General features: G+C 44.8%; 1 protein-coding gene across 2 annotated transcripts in view; it reads right to left on the bottom strand.

Annotated features, from left to right (window-relative positions):
• Positions 1-11,772: 11,772 nt before the first annotated feature.
• LOXL4 (lysyl oxidase like 4) overlaps positions 11,773-19,549 on the bottom strand; it is a 107,287-nt gene continuing 99,510 nt past the window's right edge. For both annotated transcript variants that reach the window (XM_072129502.1, XM_072129501.1), the window contains exons 14-16: positions 17,129-17,265; positions 14,638-14,749; positions 11,773-12,610 (exon numbers count right to left, since the gene is read on the bottom strand). In XM_072129502.1, coding sequence (XP_071985603.1) covers positions 12,540-12,610; positions 14,638-14,749; positions 17,129-17,265 — 320 coding nt within the window. In that variant the 3' untranslated portion in view covers positions 11,773-12,539. The remainder of the gene's footprint in view (positions 12,611-14,637; positions 14,750-17,128; positions 17,266-19,549) is intronic.

Genomic DNA, 19,549 nt, shown 5'->3' with positions numbered 1-19,549 from the left:
GAGCACTGCAGTGTGCAGACAGGAGAAGCTATTCATGAGAAGAATCTTCTCTGCCTGACCATAGTCAGAAGATTTACGGTCGGGCAACCAAAATTGTAAACACCAGTATTAGAGACAGGTTGGGCTTATATCTCTGAAATGCTGTATTCTTGTTAATACCCGTGAATTGAAGACTGTTATTTTGTTATCCTCAGTATATATAAGAATCTTGACTTCATGGGAATAGCCCTTTAACATCTACCCCATGTATGTATCTGATCACATGAAGTCACAGCAGCCTCAATGGGCTTCTATTTCTCCCCATTTTCTTTGGAGGAGTTGTGATTTCATGTGATCAGATACATACATGGGGTAGATGTAAAACATTTGCTTCAGCTTTTTCTACTCCCAATAATAAGTAAACAGAGCTATATATGTGTGTAGTGTAATATTAGCAGGTGGTCTTCCATATGGCAGCATGTCCCAGAAGTGAGACCTGTCAATTAGGAACAAGAAGGCAGGGCATGCAAGTTAAATTTTTATATGCAGGGCCCCATTAAAATCATTGGACTTACTTAAGTTGCATACAGGTTTATAAACTGATTTTCCTAACATTGCATCCAGGAAAAGGAACCATTTAGGGATAAGGGCAGAGCTTTTAATCATAGATTTTTTTAATTTTAATTAAGTATTTATTTTGCTTGTGTTAATTTACTGGTTCCCCTTAAGGCCTAACTGCACCTTTTTATGTAGTTACCAAAATTTTAACTTTTGGGTGTTAAAGTCTCATTTGGGTCGGCTCCAACCCACCTGGCAAAGTTTTTGTTTTGTCTTATAGAAACTATCGGACAAAACCGATTTTTCCGGTTCTCAACCGATGGTCAAAATTGTTGGTCAAATTATAGGAAGTTGTGTTCCTGGGGTGAGGCGCGTAGCAGGATGTGTAGGGTACAAGGTGTTCATGTCGACTCATTTCCAGGTTTTAGAGAAAACTGGGGCGGGAGCTGTAATAATATTGTACTTTTTACATGAGTTTGTTCTCGTTTGGCTGCGTTTTTAGAGACGACCATAGAAGAAAAACACCCCTTGCATTCCTGTCCACTGAGGTGTAAATATCTCCTCTATGTAAAGGAACTCTGTGTCATGAAACATTCCCCTATTTAAGGAATGAAGATTATCTCAAATATGTGCGGAAACTTGAAATGTTGACCACAACCCGGACAGGGGAACGGTTGACTTTCCCCCGTTTCGGGCTGGTTTCCTGCCAGGACATTCATTGGCCGGTCCCGGTAACTAAGTCCCCATTGAAGAGCTGCCTAAACCAACTTGTCTCTGCTGCCAAAATATCTATACCTGCGCCCGCGGTGGATGGAGTGTACTAAGAGCGAATAATAAATTATGTTTTTATTCCTTGTAAGTTTTTTTTTTTTTTTTTCTGTAAAATTTTCTGTGGTATTTGTAGACCTTAAACTACAGGTAGACTTATTTATAACGGAACAGAAATGCATTTTTTTGCTTCTCATTTATTTGCTTTTAGCAACATTTTAAAATGTCAGACGTTGAGTTGTTTGCGGGGTGACCTCCCCCTTTTCTCGGTTTTACGCAGCAGGTGGCACCTGGTAGAAAGCTACTGCAGATGTCTACAAGAGAAAAAACTTTCTCGTTTAGCAAATAGAACGCCACGGGGTCATCTCAGGACCAGAACCTCAGGCCATGTGACCCACAAGTGCATGTAGGCTTCAAGGAGGTGTCTCTTATGTCACTCAGATTAGTCAATTGGCCTTTCAATGGTTAAAGAACACCTAAAGATGTGGCCTATAATTCCATATGTCCTGTTGAGAAAGGTAGAGAGGGGTAACCTAGATCATGTCCACCACTTTTAAACCCGATCAGAGAAGATCCAATACAAAGTGGTTTCCAAATCAAGACCTAATAGTCATTTGGCCAATGGTCTTTGCATCTCCATCCTTCCATGGGGACATCTCAGCTACCCCTTACATCTGGAGAAGCTTATTTCGTAGGATCTAGCCTGTCCAATCCCTATCATAATATGGACCAGAAGTAAGTTTGAGGAATATTACAAAAAGCGCAAGGTGGTCACTTGGCCTTCAAATTCTCCAGACCTTAATCTTCGGCCTCATGCACATGGACGTATGCGGGACGTATGAACGTCCCCCATAGACGGCAATGGTGGCACGGCACCGTACCACTCCGGACATGTCCTATCTTTCCCCGTGTTACGGGTCGTGTGCCGTGAATCACCCCTCCTCCGCTCCATCCCGGTTGACTTATGCCCGCCCGTCCGTAGACTTGCGGCATATACGTCAGTGTGTATGGGGCCTTATTTAGTTTCTGTTGGAAATCCTGTAAGAAAAGTCCTATCCATAGAGCAGTATTTGGGGGGTGCCCGGACCCTGGGACCCCGTAATAATCATCAGATGTCTTTAGCATGACCTTTGAACATACCATCCGCAGTATTATGGCTAGAAGGAATAGTGTGCGGGAGAAACATCTATTCAACAGCTTCTTTTAGAGGCTATAGTGTGGTCATATAAATATGTATATCATTAAAGGGGTTTTCCTACAAAGACAAGATCCTTAAATAAACTCAGGATAACAAAATATCACATTCTCTAATTCACTGTTATTAACAAAAATACAGCATTTCACAGATATAAGTCCTACCTGTCTCTATCTGTCCTGGTGTTTATATTTTGGTTGTCCCTGGATACGACCATAAACATCTGACTATGGTCGGGCAGATTTCTTTGTAATGCAGGGGGGAGGGGCTGGAGAGCAGAACAGACACAGGCACTTCTTGTCTGGCAGCAGCTACAGAGGAGACAGCAGCAGCTGTAGCAGTGCTGAGAATGTCATTGTGTCTTATATGCCTCAAATGTCTCTGACTCTGTACTAGTATCTGACATATAGAAGACATTGATTTGTAAAGCGTTACAGAATTTGATGGTGCTATATAAATAAAGATAATTATCATTAATGTTCAGAAGCTAAATGAAAGTGTAGATAAACCCTGTACCCTGGTAATCTAAGCACATTGTCAACACACAGCATCTCATAGCACAGAGGGATCATGAAGTGTCTGCTTAGAGAGGCCCGGTAACACTCTGGAATCTTATACTGATCATCATTGAGTGATAGGAGCTAAAACACCAATAACACTGAGTAACATTGTAACGTAAGAGGTTAAAAGTTTTGAGGGGATTGAATTTTGAGAACTTTATTTCATGGACAAACCTTTTTAAGACTAAGGGGACTTGTCACCAGGAATGTCACTTTTAGCCAGTGGCTGGTTCCAATAACCTATGCTACGCTGAATTTAAAAATGCCTTTGTCAGCATTCCGAATCATTTCAGTGCTATATAAAACTTTATTTCACATTACGTGGCTTCCTGCCAGCAGCGTGTGGTGAGTTTTTTTTTTTTGTTGTTGTTTTTTTTTTGGGGGGGGGGAATAAGCTGCAGCAGCATGTGTGCCTTTATCTCAGTCTCCTACATCCGTTCTTCTTCTCTCCTACACTCATCCAGCTCCCTCCCCACTTCTTGTCGTGTGCATCAGGCAGAAGTGTAAGGGGGTGGTGCGAGTAGAGGAATAATATATGAGGAGACCGAGACACAGGTAAACACAGGCAGTAAGCCAACCCTCCTGTTCCCCAGGGCTCACCACCTTCTGCTGGCAGGGAGCCAGTTAATGTGAAATAAAGTTTTATAATGTACTGAAATGGTTCAGAATACTGACAAAGGCATTTTTCAAATCGTCATAGCATATTCTATTGGGACCTGTCATCAGCTAAAAATGACATTATTCCTGGTGACAGGTTCTTTTTAAGGGTTTGTTGTATAAAGGAGCCTTGAGCTTGGCCATTGAGCCCCTCTTCAGGATAAGTATCTGCCTTTTCAGATTTAAGAGTTGTTTGTCTCCTTAGACCTTCTTCTTCTTCCCCTTCTCCTTCTTATCTTCATTTATCTGTAAACAAAGTATTTCTTGTTGTTTAGAAGTTTCCATTGTATAAAGTTTCCTAATGAGATTGTGTGACATTACATATATACGTGCGGTCTGTGGCGCGGCGAGCAGGACTCGGCGCGTTGTCTTTGTTTTTAGAGATAATTATGTGGTATCATAGGGAAGAGCCTCATTATCTACAGACCGCGCAGTAAATATTTTATTTGGGGGGGGGGGGGGGGCAGCGGACAACTTTTTCATATCCGTTTCCTTCTCGGCGTCTCATCTTTGCAGCGTTTTTTTTTTTCTTTTTGGCTTCCTCAAACGATTTGCTTTCTAATTTATTTGAGACCAGCAGAGATCTGTCGCATGTCCTGGTGTGAGATATGAAGCGTTGCCCCCATTAGAAGCCTCATCTATAGAATCTGCTTAAAGGAACAAAGGGATAAAACGCAGTGTTTTCCCCCCGATTGCAACGTTTAAGGGTGCGGAGCATTTCCTTTTTGAATCCTTTAAGAACTGGACACAACGGGGGGGGATTTATCAGGGCTCTTCCGCCAGTTTTCTGCTGTCCAAGCCCTGAAATAGTTGCAAGTCTTTGCACATGACCAGAAATTGCTTCTATTTCCACCTCTTTGCCAAATGGGCGTGGAGGGGCATGAGGGGGGCCTATGTTGGAATGGGACCCCGTTCAGGTAATTGGTGGTGGAGGTGTAGCCATTGGATCCCCGGCTATCAAGTTTATCCCCTCCCCAAACCTTCTAGGGACCCGCGGTGCGTTGCCCGATGAGGATTCGGGTCCAGCGTGATTCACTAAGGTCTGTGCTCCCAAATTCCTGCATGTATCGCTGCTGCGCCGAGGTCCACCGGAGTTCACCTTCTTCTTCCCGGTGCATGTGAGTGCTGATCTTGCCACACAAATCCTTTTTTAAATTCCGTGGTGTGTCCAAATCCGTCGGGTTGTCAGACTGTCCGCTCCCCGATTTCTGTTGCGTGCAAGCCGATGCGCCAAAATCCGATCGTGTGCTCCAAAATCCCGGGGCAATTTGATGCAAAAAGTTAAATATTCGGGAAACCTGACGAAAGTGCGTTTGGGCGTTCGGACCGTTTAGGGTGACAGCAAGGGTGCCCACAGAGAGGGCTCTGAGTGCAACCTCTGACACCCGTACCATAGGTTCACCACCACTGCCCTATACTGTGTATATTGGGTAACATCAAATCATTGGACATCCCCTTTAAGAGCTCATGCCCTCGGCCATACTCCTGCTGTGTTTGTATACGCTGCCTTAGAGGTAGGTAGAGCCGCTACTCTCCTCTACGCTTCTGCGTTGGGGGGGGGGGGGGCTTCTATACATAAAAGTTGTTGTTTTTTTTTAAATATTGAAAACCAGAGCTTTGTAAACAAGATGACCCCTATGACATGGTCGAAAGGTTATTCCTCTTTTATGGAAGGGCCCCACCCCATTGATGGGTTATTCACAGGATGTCCTCGGTCTTCTAAAATGATAGTAAAATGATCACCGACCTGGTCCCCAGTGCACTTCCTAATTGTCCCCTAAAAACACAGGGGCACTCGGCCAATCACATTCGCTAATATCAGATACCCCAGGTTTCAGTAGTGTAGGTACCAGATAGGTGGGGAGAAGGGGACATCCCCTTTAAATAGAAAAACTCTGTATGTGAGTCGGACCCCCTACTAATTAGAAAGTCCCCCTCTTTTATTGGCTCAATCAATTGAATTGTCAATGAGGCATCACTTGATGTAAACTCTTAGCTAGTTATGTAGACGAGCTCTCCTCTAGCTGAGGACTAATCCTTGGTCGCCCATCCATGTTTGATTGGAGAAGGTTCTAAGGATGTATCATCAAGGGAAAAATCTCAGCCGGGTGGGGGGGTGGGGGCACATTCCGGATTCTTCCTTTCTGATTGCTTCTCGGGAGCGAGAATTGCAATAACGAACTCAGCTTTTCAGTATTAGTGGGAAATTACAGGCCAGGATCAGATTGTGGAGAGTCGCGTCGACTTGATGAGCAAATTCTTTACTAAAAAAAAAAAAACTTTTGATTGAAGAAGCTGTCGGCGCTCCCCCGGCACTAGATGCCGCCCTCCAGTGAGACGTCTGCCGGGCTCCCAGAGCCTCCGACCCTTCTATTTTTCAATCAATAATATTTCGGAGTAAGTTTTAAGAAAATTACGGCCTCGGCAAATACAAATAATTTTCTGCAATTTTTGGACCTTTCGACGGAACGTTTTTGGAATTATCTAAGCTCCGAGCTCCGTCCTCGTGTTTTGTTGGATGAAAGTGTCATCTAAACCTGGTAAAGAGGTCGTGTAATAACTGGGGAACAACTGGAAGACTGCAAAATGTGTCACCGAGGGAGGAAAAAAACACAACCTAACACTTTCAGGTCAAAGACGTGCGACATTGAACCAACAATGTAATTTTGCCACCGTCATTGTGGCTCTATGAGGACTTGTTTTTAGTAGGTGGAGTTGTGTTTTTCTATGGGGTACAGAGACATTGTAATGATTTATTCAATTATTTATTAACTTTTACATTTTGCCAATTTATTTGTTGCATTTTTAATCTCCTGTATTACACAAGTCATTGTGTTACCCTTACGTCCAGGGTGGGATAGTCTAATAAGGGCAGTCTATATTATTTTGCTTTATTGGGGCTCACAGACATAATTAAAGGGGTTGTGCCAAATAGTATGTGGTCCGTGCTTGACCAGCGCTCCTTTTACTTCCAGCAAGTCCAATAAATGTGGACAGATACGGGTCCAGCATGCACACTGTGCCATGTGGTATCAGGGGACTTGCCTATAGTTCCCCATTCTCCTTATTGATGGTATTTGAACTTTATCTGCAGCAATTACTTATCAGAGAGGGACCTACCACCTACATCTAAGGCAGGGATGTGCAACCTTTATGTATGGGCACAGCACAGTACTACTACTACTACCCTGTCTATTGGCTCAGCTTAGTACTATATTCAGTATATGGACACAGCACAGTACTACTACTCCTATCCTGTGTATATGGGCACAGCACAGTACTACTACTCCTATCCTGTATATATGGACACAGCACAGTACTACTACTCCTATCATGTACATATGGACACAGCACAGTACTACTACTCCTATCCTGTATATATGGACACAGCACAGTACTACTACTCCTATCCTGTATATATGAGCACAGCACAGTACTACTACTCCTATCCTGTATATATGGGCACAGCACAGTACTACTACTCCTATCCTGTATATATGTGCACAGTACTACTACTCCTATCCTGTATATATGAGCACAACACAGTACTATTACTTCTTTCCTGTATATATGAGCACAACACAGTACTACTACTCCTATCCTGTATATATGGGCACAGCACAGTACTACTACTCCTATCCTGTATATATGGACACAGCACAGTACTACTACTCCTATCATGTACATATGGACACAGCACAGTACTACTACTCCTATCCTGTATATATGGACACAGCACAGTACTACTACTCCTATCCTGTATATATGAGCACAGCACAGTACTACTACTCCTATCCTGTATATATGGGCACAGCACAGTACTACTACTCCTATCCTGTATATATGTGCACAGTACTACTACTCCTATCCTGTATATATGAGCACAACACAGTACTATTACTTCTTTCCTGTATATATGAGCACAACACAGTACTACTACTCCTATCCTGTATATATGGGCACAGCACAGTACTACTACTCCTATCCTGTATATATGAGCACAACACAGTACTATTACTTCTTTCCTTTATATATGAGCACAACACAGTACTATTACTTCTTTCCTGTATATATGAGCACAACACAGTACTACTACTCCTATCCTGTATATATGGGCACAGCACAGTACTACTACTCCTATCCTGTATATAAGGACATAGCACAGTACTGCTACTCCTGTCCTGTATACATGGGCACGGCACAGTACTGCTACTCCTGTCCTGTATACATGGGCACGGCACAGTACTGCTACTCCTATCCTGCATACATGGGCACGGCACAGTGCTACTACTCTTATCCTGTATATATGGGCACAGCACAGTACTACTACTCCTATCCTGTATATTTGGGCACAGCACAGTACTACTACTCCTATCTTGTGTATGTGGGAACAGCACAGTACTACTACTCCTGTCCTTTCTGTATGGGCACAGCACAGTACTACTACTCCTATCCTGTATATATGGGCACAGCACAGTACTACTACTCCTATCCTGTATATATGGGCACAGCACAGTACTACTACTCCTATCTTGTATTTGTTAACAGTACTTCTATTCCTATGCTGTGTATATGGACACAGTACTACTACTCCTATTTTGGGTATGTGGGAACAGCATGTTACTACTACTCCTATCCTGTGTATATCAGCACTGAACTATTACTCTTATGTGTGTATAGACACTGCACAGTACTCCTCCTATCTGTATATATGGACTGAGCACAGTACTACTCCACCTATCCTGTGTATTTGGGTACTCCACAGTAAGACTACTCCTATCCTGTATATACAGGCACAGTAATACTTCCCCTATCCTTTACTACACTGTACAGGCCACAGGTCTACTCCTCCTACCATATTATATATACAGGCAGTCCCCGGGTTACATACAAGATAGGGTCTGGAGGTTTGTTCTTAAGTTGAATTTGTATGTAAGTCGAAACTGTATATTTTATAATTGAAGTTCTAGACAAATTTTTTTCTTTTGCCCCAGTGACAATTGGAGTTTCAAAATTTTTGCTGTAATTGGACCAAGGATTATCCATAAAACCTCATTACAGACACCTTACAGCTGATCATTGCAGTCTGGGACTATAGTAACATCCAGAGAGGTCACCAGAGGTCACAGTGTGCAGAGGGGTCACCAGAGGTCACAGTGTGCAGAGGGGTCACCAGAGGTCACAGGGGGCAGAGGGGTCACCAGAGGTCACAGGGGGCAGAGGGGTCACACTGGGCAGAGGGGTCACCAGAGGTCACACTGGGCAGAGGGGTCCGTCTGTAACTATGGGTTGTCTGTAAGTCGGGTGTCCTTAAGTAGGGGACCGCATATATATATACATACACACACACACACACACAATACTACTACTCCCATCTGTATATACAGAATTTGCAGACTTGGTCTATTCGAATGGCGCACTCGGTAATCAAAGGATGTTGAAGTTTTGTTGATTTAAGGATCTTACAGACACCGCATTTTGGGGTGCAGTCCCCCCTTTATCCAGTGTAAAGTTAGAACTGATGCAGTGGGTCAGATGTGCCTGTGCCCAACCGTACACTGGATAAAGGGGGACCACACCCCGAAACACGTTGTGTCTGTAAGATCCTTAAATCAATAAAACTTCAACATCCTTTGATTCCAACCGATCGCACCATGTGAATAGACCAAGTCTGGAAAGTCTACTACAAAACATCCAGTCCAGTGCGGCAACTGAATACAGAAGATCTCTGTTTAAGGCTCGGAGCAGTGTTGTGCCTACTGTTAGCACAACCATAGACGGCACAACGTCACCCCTTACCCATTTCATTTATCTATAAAATACTTTCTTCTTGTCCTCTCTCCAGACACTGTATGTACAGGCACAATACTACTACTCCTATCCTGTATATATGGTGCCCTGACTACTCCTATCTTGCATATATGGGCACTGTAATGTGTTCATATATACAGGTACGGAGGAGGAGTAGTACTACCACTCCTATCTTTATATCCAGACACAGTACTACTACACCTATCCTGTATATATAGGTACCCTATTTCTATGTTGCATATACAGACACAGCACTGCTCCAATCCTGCGCATACAGACACAGCACTGCTCCAATCCTGCGTATACAGACACAGCACTGCTCCAATCCTGCGTGTACAGACACAGCACTGCTCCAATCCTGCGCGTACAGACACAGCACTGCTCCAATCCTGCGCGTACAGACACAGCACTGCTCCAATCCTGCGCGTACAGACACAGCACTGCTCCAATCCTGCGCGTACGGACACAGCACTGCTCCAATCCTGCGCGTACAGACACAGTACTGCTCCAATCCTGCGCATACAGACACAGCACTGCTCCAATCCTGCGCGTACGGACACAGCACTGCTCCAATCCTGCGCGTACGGACACAGCACTGCTCCAATCCTGCGCGTACGGACACAGCACTGCTCCAATCCTGCGCGTACGGACACAGCACTGCTCCAATCCTGCGCGTACGGACACAGCACTGCTCCAATCCTGCGCGTACGGACACAGCACTGCTCCAATCCTGCGCGTACGGACACAGCACTGCTCCTATCCTGCGCGTACGGACACAGCACTGCTCCTATCCTGCGCGTACGGACACAGCACTGCTCCAATCCTGCGCGTACGGACACAGCACTGCTCCAATCCTGCGCGTACGGACACAGCACTGCTCCAATCCTGCGCGTACGGACACAGCACTGCTCCAATCCTGCGCGTACGGACACAGCACTGCTCCAATCCTGCGCGTACGGACACAGCACTGCTCCAATCCTGCGCGTACGGACACAGCACTGCTCCAATCCTGCGCGTACGGACACAGCACTGCTCCAATCCTGCGCGTACGGACACAGCACTGCTCCTATCCTGCGCGTACGGACACAGCACTGCTCCTATCCTGCGCGTACGGACACAGCACTGCTCCAATCCTGCGCGTACGGACACAGCACTGCTCCAATCCTGCGCGTACGGACACAGCACTGCTCCAATCCTGCGCGTACGGACACAGCACTGCTCCAATCCTGCGCGTACGGACACAGCACTGCTCCAATCCTGCGCGTACGGACACAGCACTGCTCCAATCCTGCGCGTACGGACACAGCACTGCTCCAATCCTGCGCGTACGGACACAGCACTGCTCCAATCCTGCGCGTACGGACACAGCACTGCTCCAATCCTGCGCGTACGGACACAGCACTGCTCCAATCCTGCGCGTACGGACACAGCACTGCTCCAATCCTGCGCGTACGGACACAGCACTATGCTATGTTGGTATGTACAGGAAAGGAGTAGTAGTACTCCTGCTATAGATTTCCTGTATACCGTATATACTTTTGTATAAGCCAAGTTTTTTTTCATCACAATAAATGTGCTGAAAAACTCAAACTAGAGTCCAAGTCAATACTCACCTTTCCAACGCCTCCCACAGGTCGTCTCTTCCATCTGTCTGGCAGCAGCAGGTCCGTGTGGTGCACCGCTCCGATATCAGCCGGCACACACTCTGATGAGCCTGTGACGTCACACGGACCTGCTGCTGCCAGGGGATGGAAGAGAAGACCTGCGGGGGGCGCCGGAAAGGTATTTATTTTTTTTATGAATTGGGCAAACTGGGGTTGGCTGTATCCTAGGGCAAGGGGCTGAATAGCTTTATACTGGGTGGCAGCTGTGAATAATGCATTTCCCACCTTAGGCTTATACTCGAGTCAATAGGTTTTCCCAGTTCTTTGTTGTAAAAGTAGGAGCCTCGGCATATACTCCAGTATACACAGTATATACTATGGATGTATACTCAGTATAGAGATCTAAGTATCAGTAGGAAGGCAACTCAGGAATGTGCACTTTGTAAACCATCCCCCAAAATATTTTGATGGATTTTGAATGACTCCACACTTAGCCGCAGATCGTTAGTAGCGAGGGAACAAACCGGTCACAAAAAGGTCTATTTTCCAAAATGCACTTTTCCTTTAAAACTTATCTTTAAGTGCAATAGAAAAGTAATTTCTAGAGACCAGAACTTTTCTGGAACTTTATTAGTGTGTGTGAGGCTCATCGCGGCTGAGGCAATGCCTTTCCGTATGCAGTTTCCTTCAATCTTTTCCTAAAAACATTTCTCCAGTTTGTGTGAAAAGTTCCATTGAATATAAAGTCTTTTGTCTGCAGGTTTTATGGGGCAGCACCGAATACATGTGGATTCTTTGTCTACAATGTTATAAGAAACGTAGACTGCACCATTAAGGGTTAAAGAGAGTCTCCAGTCATCGCACCCCCCCCCCAGAGGATGAGAAAATAAGACTGGAAATATATAAATATTAGATTTTTAAGTTCATGAAATTCCATTATGCACCAATTCCAATCTTGATTTTCAAAAACTTTCATCTGGGAGGAGCTTGGCTGTAGGGAAAGGTAAGTACGAAACCCCTTACATCCTGGTTGCTATTATGTAGAAGTTATACTGTTACAAAGGAGAGTAAGGGTCAGTTATTTCTTAAGTTTTTGCGAAACAATTTGCTCGTCTTCCGGTTTCTGGTTAAATGTTTTTGAATAATTTACGGTTTAAGAAATGGCAAATAATTATTGTCGGGTCCTTGCTTCAGGAGGTTGGTCCTTCTTCTAGGTCCATCCCAGTCCTCCCATTCAGTTGCCTCGATTCCAGACAAGTCCTGTCATGGGGGGAGTTTTTAGTCTAGATCTTATGGTCGGAGTATTTTTGATACAGGTTTAGGGTGAAATCTCCTTTTATGTCGCATGTAAACGTCGTCTTAGATTCTGTCGTCTTGTCGGAGCACCGGGTGCGGCTGTAAACCGGTCTACACCAGGTTGTTTGTGAGTCTTTGCTGGTTCTCAAATTCTTCTTCCAGATCAGCACTGTAAGCATCACCTGAGCAGAACAAAGGAGAGAACAAGGGTGTCCATTAGTAGCTTCATTATGGGAACATTCCTGGGGGCCCCTTTACCTTCTAGGCCCAACAATAACTGCTATGGAAGGATAGTCCACCGGTGGACTGCTGTCCAGATAAGGATTCCCACGAAAATCTTCCGTCTGCTCTGATGCAAGTCTGAACCAAGCCTTTCTTTATGGTACGTAGGAGCTAATGTTAATTCTTGCCATAGTCCCATATACCATAAAAAGAGCATGCCACATGGCCACGAGGCCCCTGGATAGAGGACCTACCCTCATCCCTGATTATACAACCTTAGAGAAGATAAATTGTTCAAGAAGGGCCAGAAAATATCACGTCATGTGAATTTTTTTTATGTATATTTTTGATGAGTAACTGAGGTTGTTTTTTTTGTCTTACTTTAACCAACAATGTAAGTTTTTTGGACATTGGTGCCAAAAAGTTGTATTTTCAATGTGCTGGTCCTTACTGCTCCGCCAAAAGTCACAGGATCCACTTCGGCCAATCAGTGGTCTCCTCTCTTCCTCTCATGTCACAAGTGACGTCCATGATGTGGGAAGGCCACTGATGGACCAAAGCTGGTCCCACAACCACCGAGTTATAAGTCCCAAAGCCAGAACAGGGTTAAATACATTTCCATTTCTTATTGATACCCCTGCCTTGCCCCCCTAAGGGCTTCAGGACTTATTAGTTGCAGGTGACTAGAAGTGGAGGTGAGTGGATTTCTCAAAAAACTGTTTTCAATTTTATTGAATCGGTCCAAAAACATAGGTCATGGAAGCACTATGCATTTTCAGCATGACCCGAAGCAATTTCTGCAAAGACAGAGGTTCCCAAAAAGTAGCTGCCCTCCCCGAGTCCTGACCATGTCCTCCATGTGGAGACAGATCTGCAGATAGCATCCACCAGGTGGTGCTGTTCCTGGGAATGGGAGTAGCCGGGCCAGGTCTCCCAAAAGAGCCTTTCTGAAAGTCTGGGAGGACCTAGAATCCCCCAGGGCAAGTCAGGACTCTTTTTTTTGAGACCTCAAACGTAAGGTCCCTGAGCATGGAATTTGGGAGAGTAATGGGACTCTGTGAGCATTATTAGGAGAAATCGGGAGATTCCATGGCTGCCATAATTTCTGCAAGAACTAAGATGCTCTCAAAAAGTAGCCATACTCCTTAACCCTAACCCAGATTCGGCCATGGTGGTGGTGGGGGATTAGGTCTTCCCACTCCCAGACTTCCATAAAGGGCACAGCCTGGTCAGCCCAGGCCAAGTCAGGGCTCCAAGAGGGATGAAGCACCACGGTCATTGCCGAAACAGCTCCAGGGGATTGGTCCCGGCTCAGACCTCCCAGACTTTGTTACCACGAATTGCCAGGAACTTTGTATTTTTGACATATTACAATTTTCATGAAGTTTGGATCGAATTGTTGTATTTTGCTCATCTCTAAGTGCTGGTGTCCCGCAGGGGACTCATTCTCATCAGTACTTGGAAACGATTTTCTCTTTCCCTAAAGAGTTTTTGGCTTTAGCAGAACACCCCTAAAGGGGCACATGTTTAGGGCAAACTAAAAGAAAATTCTGTAATTCTCCTCCTTTTGATGACCGTCCTCTCCCAACCGATTTTTTTACCGATAGACACTGTGGACACAGGGGCGGCAAGTATATTTAAAAATAAAAAAAGTTGTCCAATGTGTTTTAAAGCGCAATGTAAACGCAGCCTAAAGCTGGGGTTATGGGCAGAGGCATTAGCATCAGAGCACCAATAGGGGGCGTAAGCACTGTGAGTGCCTAGGGCAGCATCAACACTAAATAAAGCCCTGCACGCGTCATGAATGGGGCCAAGGACTTGGAAGGAGCGGACAGTCCCTGCAGGAGCCTAGTACTAAAGGGGTAAGTATAGAACTTTCTTCTATTTTGCCCCAAATGCTGCCCCTACAGTGGTTTCCAGCAAAATAGGAAACCCCCTTTACCTTCCTCCCTGACGATTGTATCCTAAGACTAAGCAGCCTCTTTACCTGTGTGACAGTCGTGCATCCATATACGGTGGCCGTCGTACTTGCACCGACATCTCATCACGTTGTTCCTGAAATCCGATTCCGCGACTTCAAATTTTGGGTTGAGAACGACCTATAAATAAGAAGCGGCGGCGGCTCAGTATTATTCATTTTACAACACGAGAAATAAAATTCTGCAATCTAATAGACTCTGCAGGAACCTCACCCCGGGCCGATCTGCTGGAGGCATTGAGAGAGCTAATATGGCTGTAAACCTTCCACCCAAGGTCAGCACATCCAGTATTGTGCTAATGGGCCGGCCGTATATCAAACAGCTGCACAATGAGTTGTATCCTTACCCCCATGACATTGTGGGTAATGACTATAGATTTATGAAGAGTAATGTGGTGCTGGGGACCGGGCCGAGAGGAGAAGCTCTCACTCATATCTATGTCATCTAACTTGCAAACCAACTCAAAAATTCAACATTTTTTTATATATATATATTAAAAATCCAGTGTCATATTGTTACCCGGGGCACCAGAATGGATTTTTTGGAAAAACTGAAGACGGATTTCAAGTTTTCTTCTTGAGATCATGTTTTCCTATTCTACTTTTTGTTGCACGTTTCATAGTGAAGGCCTTGAATGGCTGTGGTCGGGATGTGTAACCATGCAGTACAATACCTCTGTGTGCGCCAGGATTTGAAGGGCTCCAAGAGGGCGACAGACCTGACTTTAGATGCCAAGGTTACTGTTAGATGCAACTGATACTATTACCGTGAAGGTTCGGCACTCGAGGAACTTTCTTGACCCCATCGGACTATCCATTGCCTGATGAAGGTTGAAGTTATGGACCGAAACGCGTCACTTTTTAATATTAAACTGGAAACCTAATGGAATATACGTTATCGGGTCAAGCAAGTTCCATGAGCGCCGACCTGCATGGAAATAGTATCGGTTATATCTAATGTGTATTTATCTGCCGGTCGTCCTGGAACGTGGAGAATGTGAAAATTGGAGATCGGTTGCCAGGTTTATACAGAACAGGGGTCCGAGCCCCCTATAAGCTGTAAGAGTATTATGGGGTGGTGCCATATGCAAAGCTGCACTAATTCTCCATTAATGCGAATGACATTGGATAATCATTTTATACCATTATGAACCCATTGTATATTACCCCACCCCTCCCCCATTCAACTGCAGATCTAAACACAATCTACAGTGACTCTTATCTGTCCAGAAGGCTCGATCATCATTTGTCACTAAACAAAACTTGCTAAATTCTGCACAGAACTGGTCACCAGCAGCAGGCGCCCATCACACCCTCGCAGCGCTGGTGACATAATGTCCTAGAATCAGCTGTGTCTGTTACACACCAGCTGCAACTTTGTATCTATAGAAAAAAGGAACAGACAAGAGGGCGGCGCCTTATGTAATACGGCTAAAAAATGTAAATGCCAAATGGTGTCAACCCAGGAAACAAAATGCGGGCAGCGCTGTCAGTACATCCATCCACAACAAGGACTGAAGGCTTCAAACGCATTTCGGGCCTGGGTTGAGACGAGGTTCCTTTTACATCCACACAGTGAAAATAGTGGAGCAGCCAATCAGGTTGGATTAATAATTCAGGATTGCAGCTTCCCCCAAGTGCATGTCCTCTCACTGCTGTGCACTTAGTTCTCTGGATACAATGTCATTTTTTTTTCTCCAGCTCACACCTGAGAACTGTCTGGTTCCAACAGCACAGGACCTTCACTGCTCCAGAGATCAATCGCACTTACAAGGACACCGCGATCCAGATATTTCAGGAACAGGCTTCAGTCTCAGTAAAATCTTGTTTATTTCATCAGTTTAAAAGGAAAAAACATGGTTCATTTCCAACACGTTTCGGGCGCAGCAGCATCCTTAGTCATGGAACTAAGTCATTTCCAACGCGTTTCGGATGCAGCATCCTTAGTCATGGAACTAAGTCAAATTCCAACGCGTTTCGGGCGCAGCAGCATCCTTAGTCATGGAACTAAGTCATTTCCAACGCGTTTCGGATGCAGCGTCCTTAGTCATGGAACCAAGTGATTTCCAACGCAGCAGCGTCCTTAGTCATGGAACTAAGTCATTTCCAACGCGTTTCGGACGCAGCAGCATCCTTAGTCATGGAACTAAGGATGCTGCTGCGTCCGAAACGCGTTGGAAATGAACAATGTTTTTTCCTTTTTAAACTGATAAAACAAACAAGATTTTGCTGAGACTGAAGCCTGTTCCTGAAATATCTGGATGAAATATCTGGATCGCGGTGTCCTTGCACTTAGTTCTCTGCATCGAGTTTATCCACAGCTTCTCACCTCCGCAATGAGTAAACTCTGCAGAAATCTGCTACAGTCACTCACAATGCAGAATACTAAGAGCACAGCAGTGTGAGGACACGCCCCCAGTGCACTTGGCGAAGCGACAATCCTGGAATGTAAATCCATTTTTCACAGATCTGATCATAAAAAGAAGTGACACCTACTTACCTGGAAAATATAGTCCCCCGGGCCGACGTCTGTTATGTCCACCCACTGGCAATCAATGTCATGGCGATAGGTGTCCCAGCATCCCACCGTTATCCCCTGCTCACCGAAGTTTGCGCATTCATATCTCCTCTGGATCCCTGCGTAGTAAAGGTAATAATTCACACCGAGATTCTCATCCTAGAATCTTCCCAAATATGTAACATTCATTAGTAGGGAAATGTATTCAATGTTACAGACTCTGCATAAAATTATCATCCAAAGATATTAATAGGGAAGAGAAAGCACCGAACCTCCAAGATCCATAGAAATGTTACTACAAATGTGTGTATAAAGGAGAGGAATGTCACCGAACCCTAAATACGTCATTAGATAAACCCCTGACAAGACGCAAGATTCTGCCATCAGTGTACAGAGCTGCACTCAATATTCTGCTGCTGGTGCAGTCACTGTGTACATACATGACATTACTTATCCTGTACTGATCCTGAGTTACATCCTGTATTATACTCCAGAGCTGCACTCACTATTCTGCTGCTGGTGCAGTCACTGTGTACATACATGACATTACTTATCCTGTACTGATCCTGAGTTACATCCTGTATTATACTCCAGAGCTGCACTCACTATTCTGCTGCTGGTGCAGTCACTGTGTACATACATGACATTACTCATCCTGTACTGATCCTGAGTTACATCCTGTATTATACTCCAGAGCTGCACTCACTATTCTGCTGCTGGTGCAGTCACTGTGTACATACATGACATTACTTATCCTGTACTGATCCTGAGTTACATCCTGTATTATACCCCAGAGCTGCACTCACTATTCTGCTGCTGGTGCAGTCACTGTGTACATACATGACATTACTTATCCTGTACTGATCCTGAGTTACATCCTGTATTATACCCCAGAGCTGCACTCACTATTCTGCTGCTGGTGCAGTCACTGTGTACATACATGACATTACTTATCCTGTACTGATCCTGAGTTACATCCTGTATTATACCCCAGAGCTGCACTCACTATTCTGCTGCTGGTGCAGTCACTGTGTACACACATGACATTACTTATACTGTACTGATCCTGAGTTACATCCTGTATTATACCCCAGAGCTGCACTCACTATTCTGCTGCTGGTGCAGTCACTGTGTACATACATGACATTACTTATCCTGTACTGATCCTGAGTTACATCCTGTATTATACCCCAGAGCTGCACTCACTATTCTGCTGCTGGTGCAGTCACTGTACATACATGACATTACTTATCCTGTACTGATCCTGAGTTACATCCTGTGTTATACCCCAGAGCTGCACTCACTATTCTGCTGCTGGTGCAGTCACTGTGTACATACATGACATTACTTATCCTGTACTGATCCTGAGTTACATCCTGTATTATACCCCAGAGCTGCACTCACTATTCTGCTGCTGGTGCAGTCACTGTGTACATACATGACATTACTTATCCTGTACTGATCCTGAGTTACATCCTGTATTATACCCCAGAGCTGCACTCACTATTCTGCTGCTGGTGCAGTCACTGTGTACATACATGACATTACTTATCCTGTACTGATCCTGAGTTACATCCTGTATTATACTCCAGAGCTGCACTCACTATTCTGCTGCTGGTGCAGTCACTCTGTACATACATGACATTACTTATCCTGTACTGATCCTGAGTTACATCCTGTATTATACCCCAGAGCTGCACTCACTATTCTCCTGCTGGTGCAGTCACTGTGTGCATACATGACATTACTTATCCTGTACTGATCCTGAGTTACATCCTGTATTATACCCCAGAGCTGCACTCACTATTCTGCTGCTGGTGCAGTCACTGTATACATACATGACATTACTTATCCTGTACTGATCCTGAGTTACATCCTGTATTATACCCCAGAGCTGCACTCACTATTCTGCTGCTGGTGCAGTCACTGTGTACATACATGACATTACTTATCCTGTACTGATCCTGAGTTACATCCTGTATTATACTCCAGAGCTGCACTCACTATTCTGCTGCTGGTGCAGTCACTGTGTACATACATGACATTACTTATCCTGTACTGATCCTGAGTTACATCCTGTATTATACTCCAGAGCTGCACTCACTATTCTGCTGCTGGTGCAGTCACTGTGTACATACATGACATTACTTATCCTGTACTGATCCTGAGTTACATCCTGTATTATACCCCAGAGCTGCACTCACTATTCTGCTGCTGGTGCAGTCACTGTGTACATACATGACATTACTTATCCTGTACTGATCCTGAGTTACATCCTGTATTATACCCCAGAGCTGCACTCACTATTCTGCTGCTGGTGCAGTCACTGTGTGCATACATGACATTACTTATCCTGTACTGATCCTGAGTTACATCCTGTATTATACTTCAGAGCTGCACTCA

The sequence above is a fragment of the Engystomops pustulosus genome, chromosome 11, assembly GCF_040894005.1.
Source record: "Engystomops pustulosus chromosome 11, aEngPut4.maternal, whole genome shotgun sequence".
Taxonomy (NCBI): Eukaryota; Metazoa; Chordata; class Amphibia; order Anura; family Leptodactylidae; genus Engystomops; species Engystomops pustulosus.
This window is presented reverse-complemented; position numbering and strand designations above follow the sequence as displayed.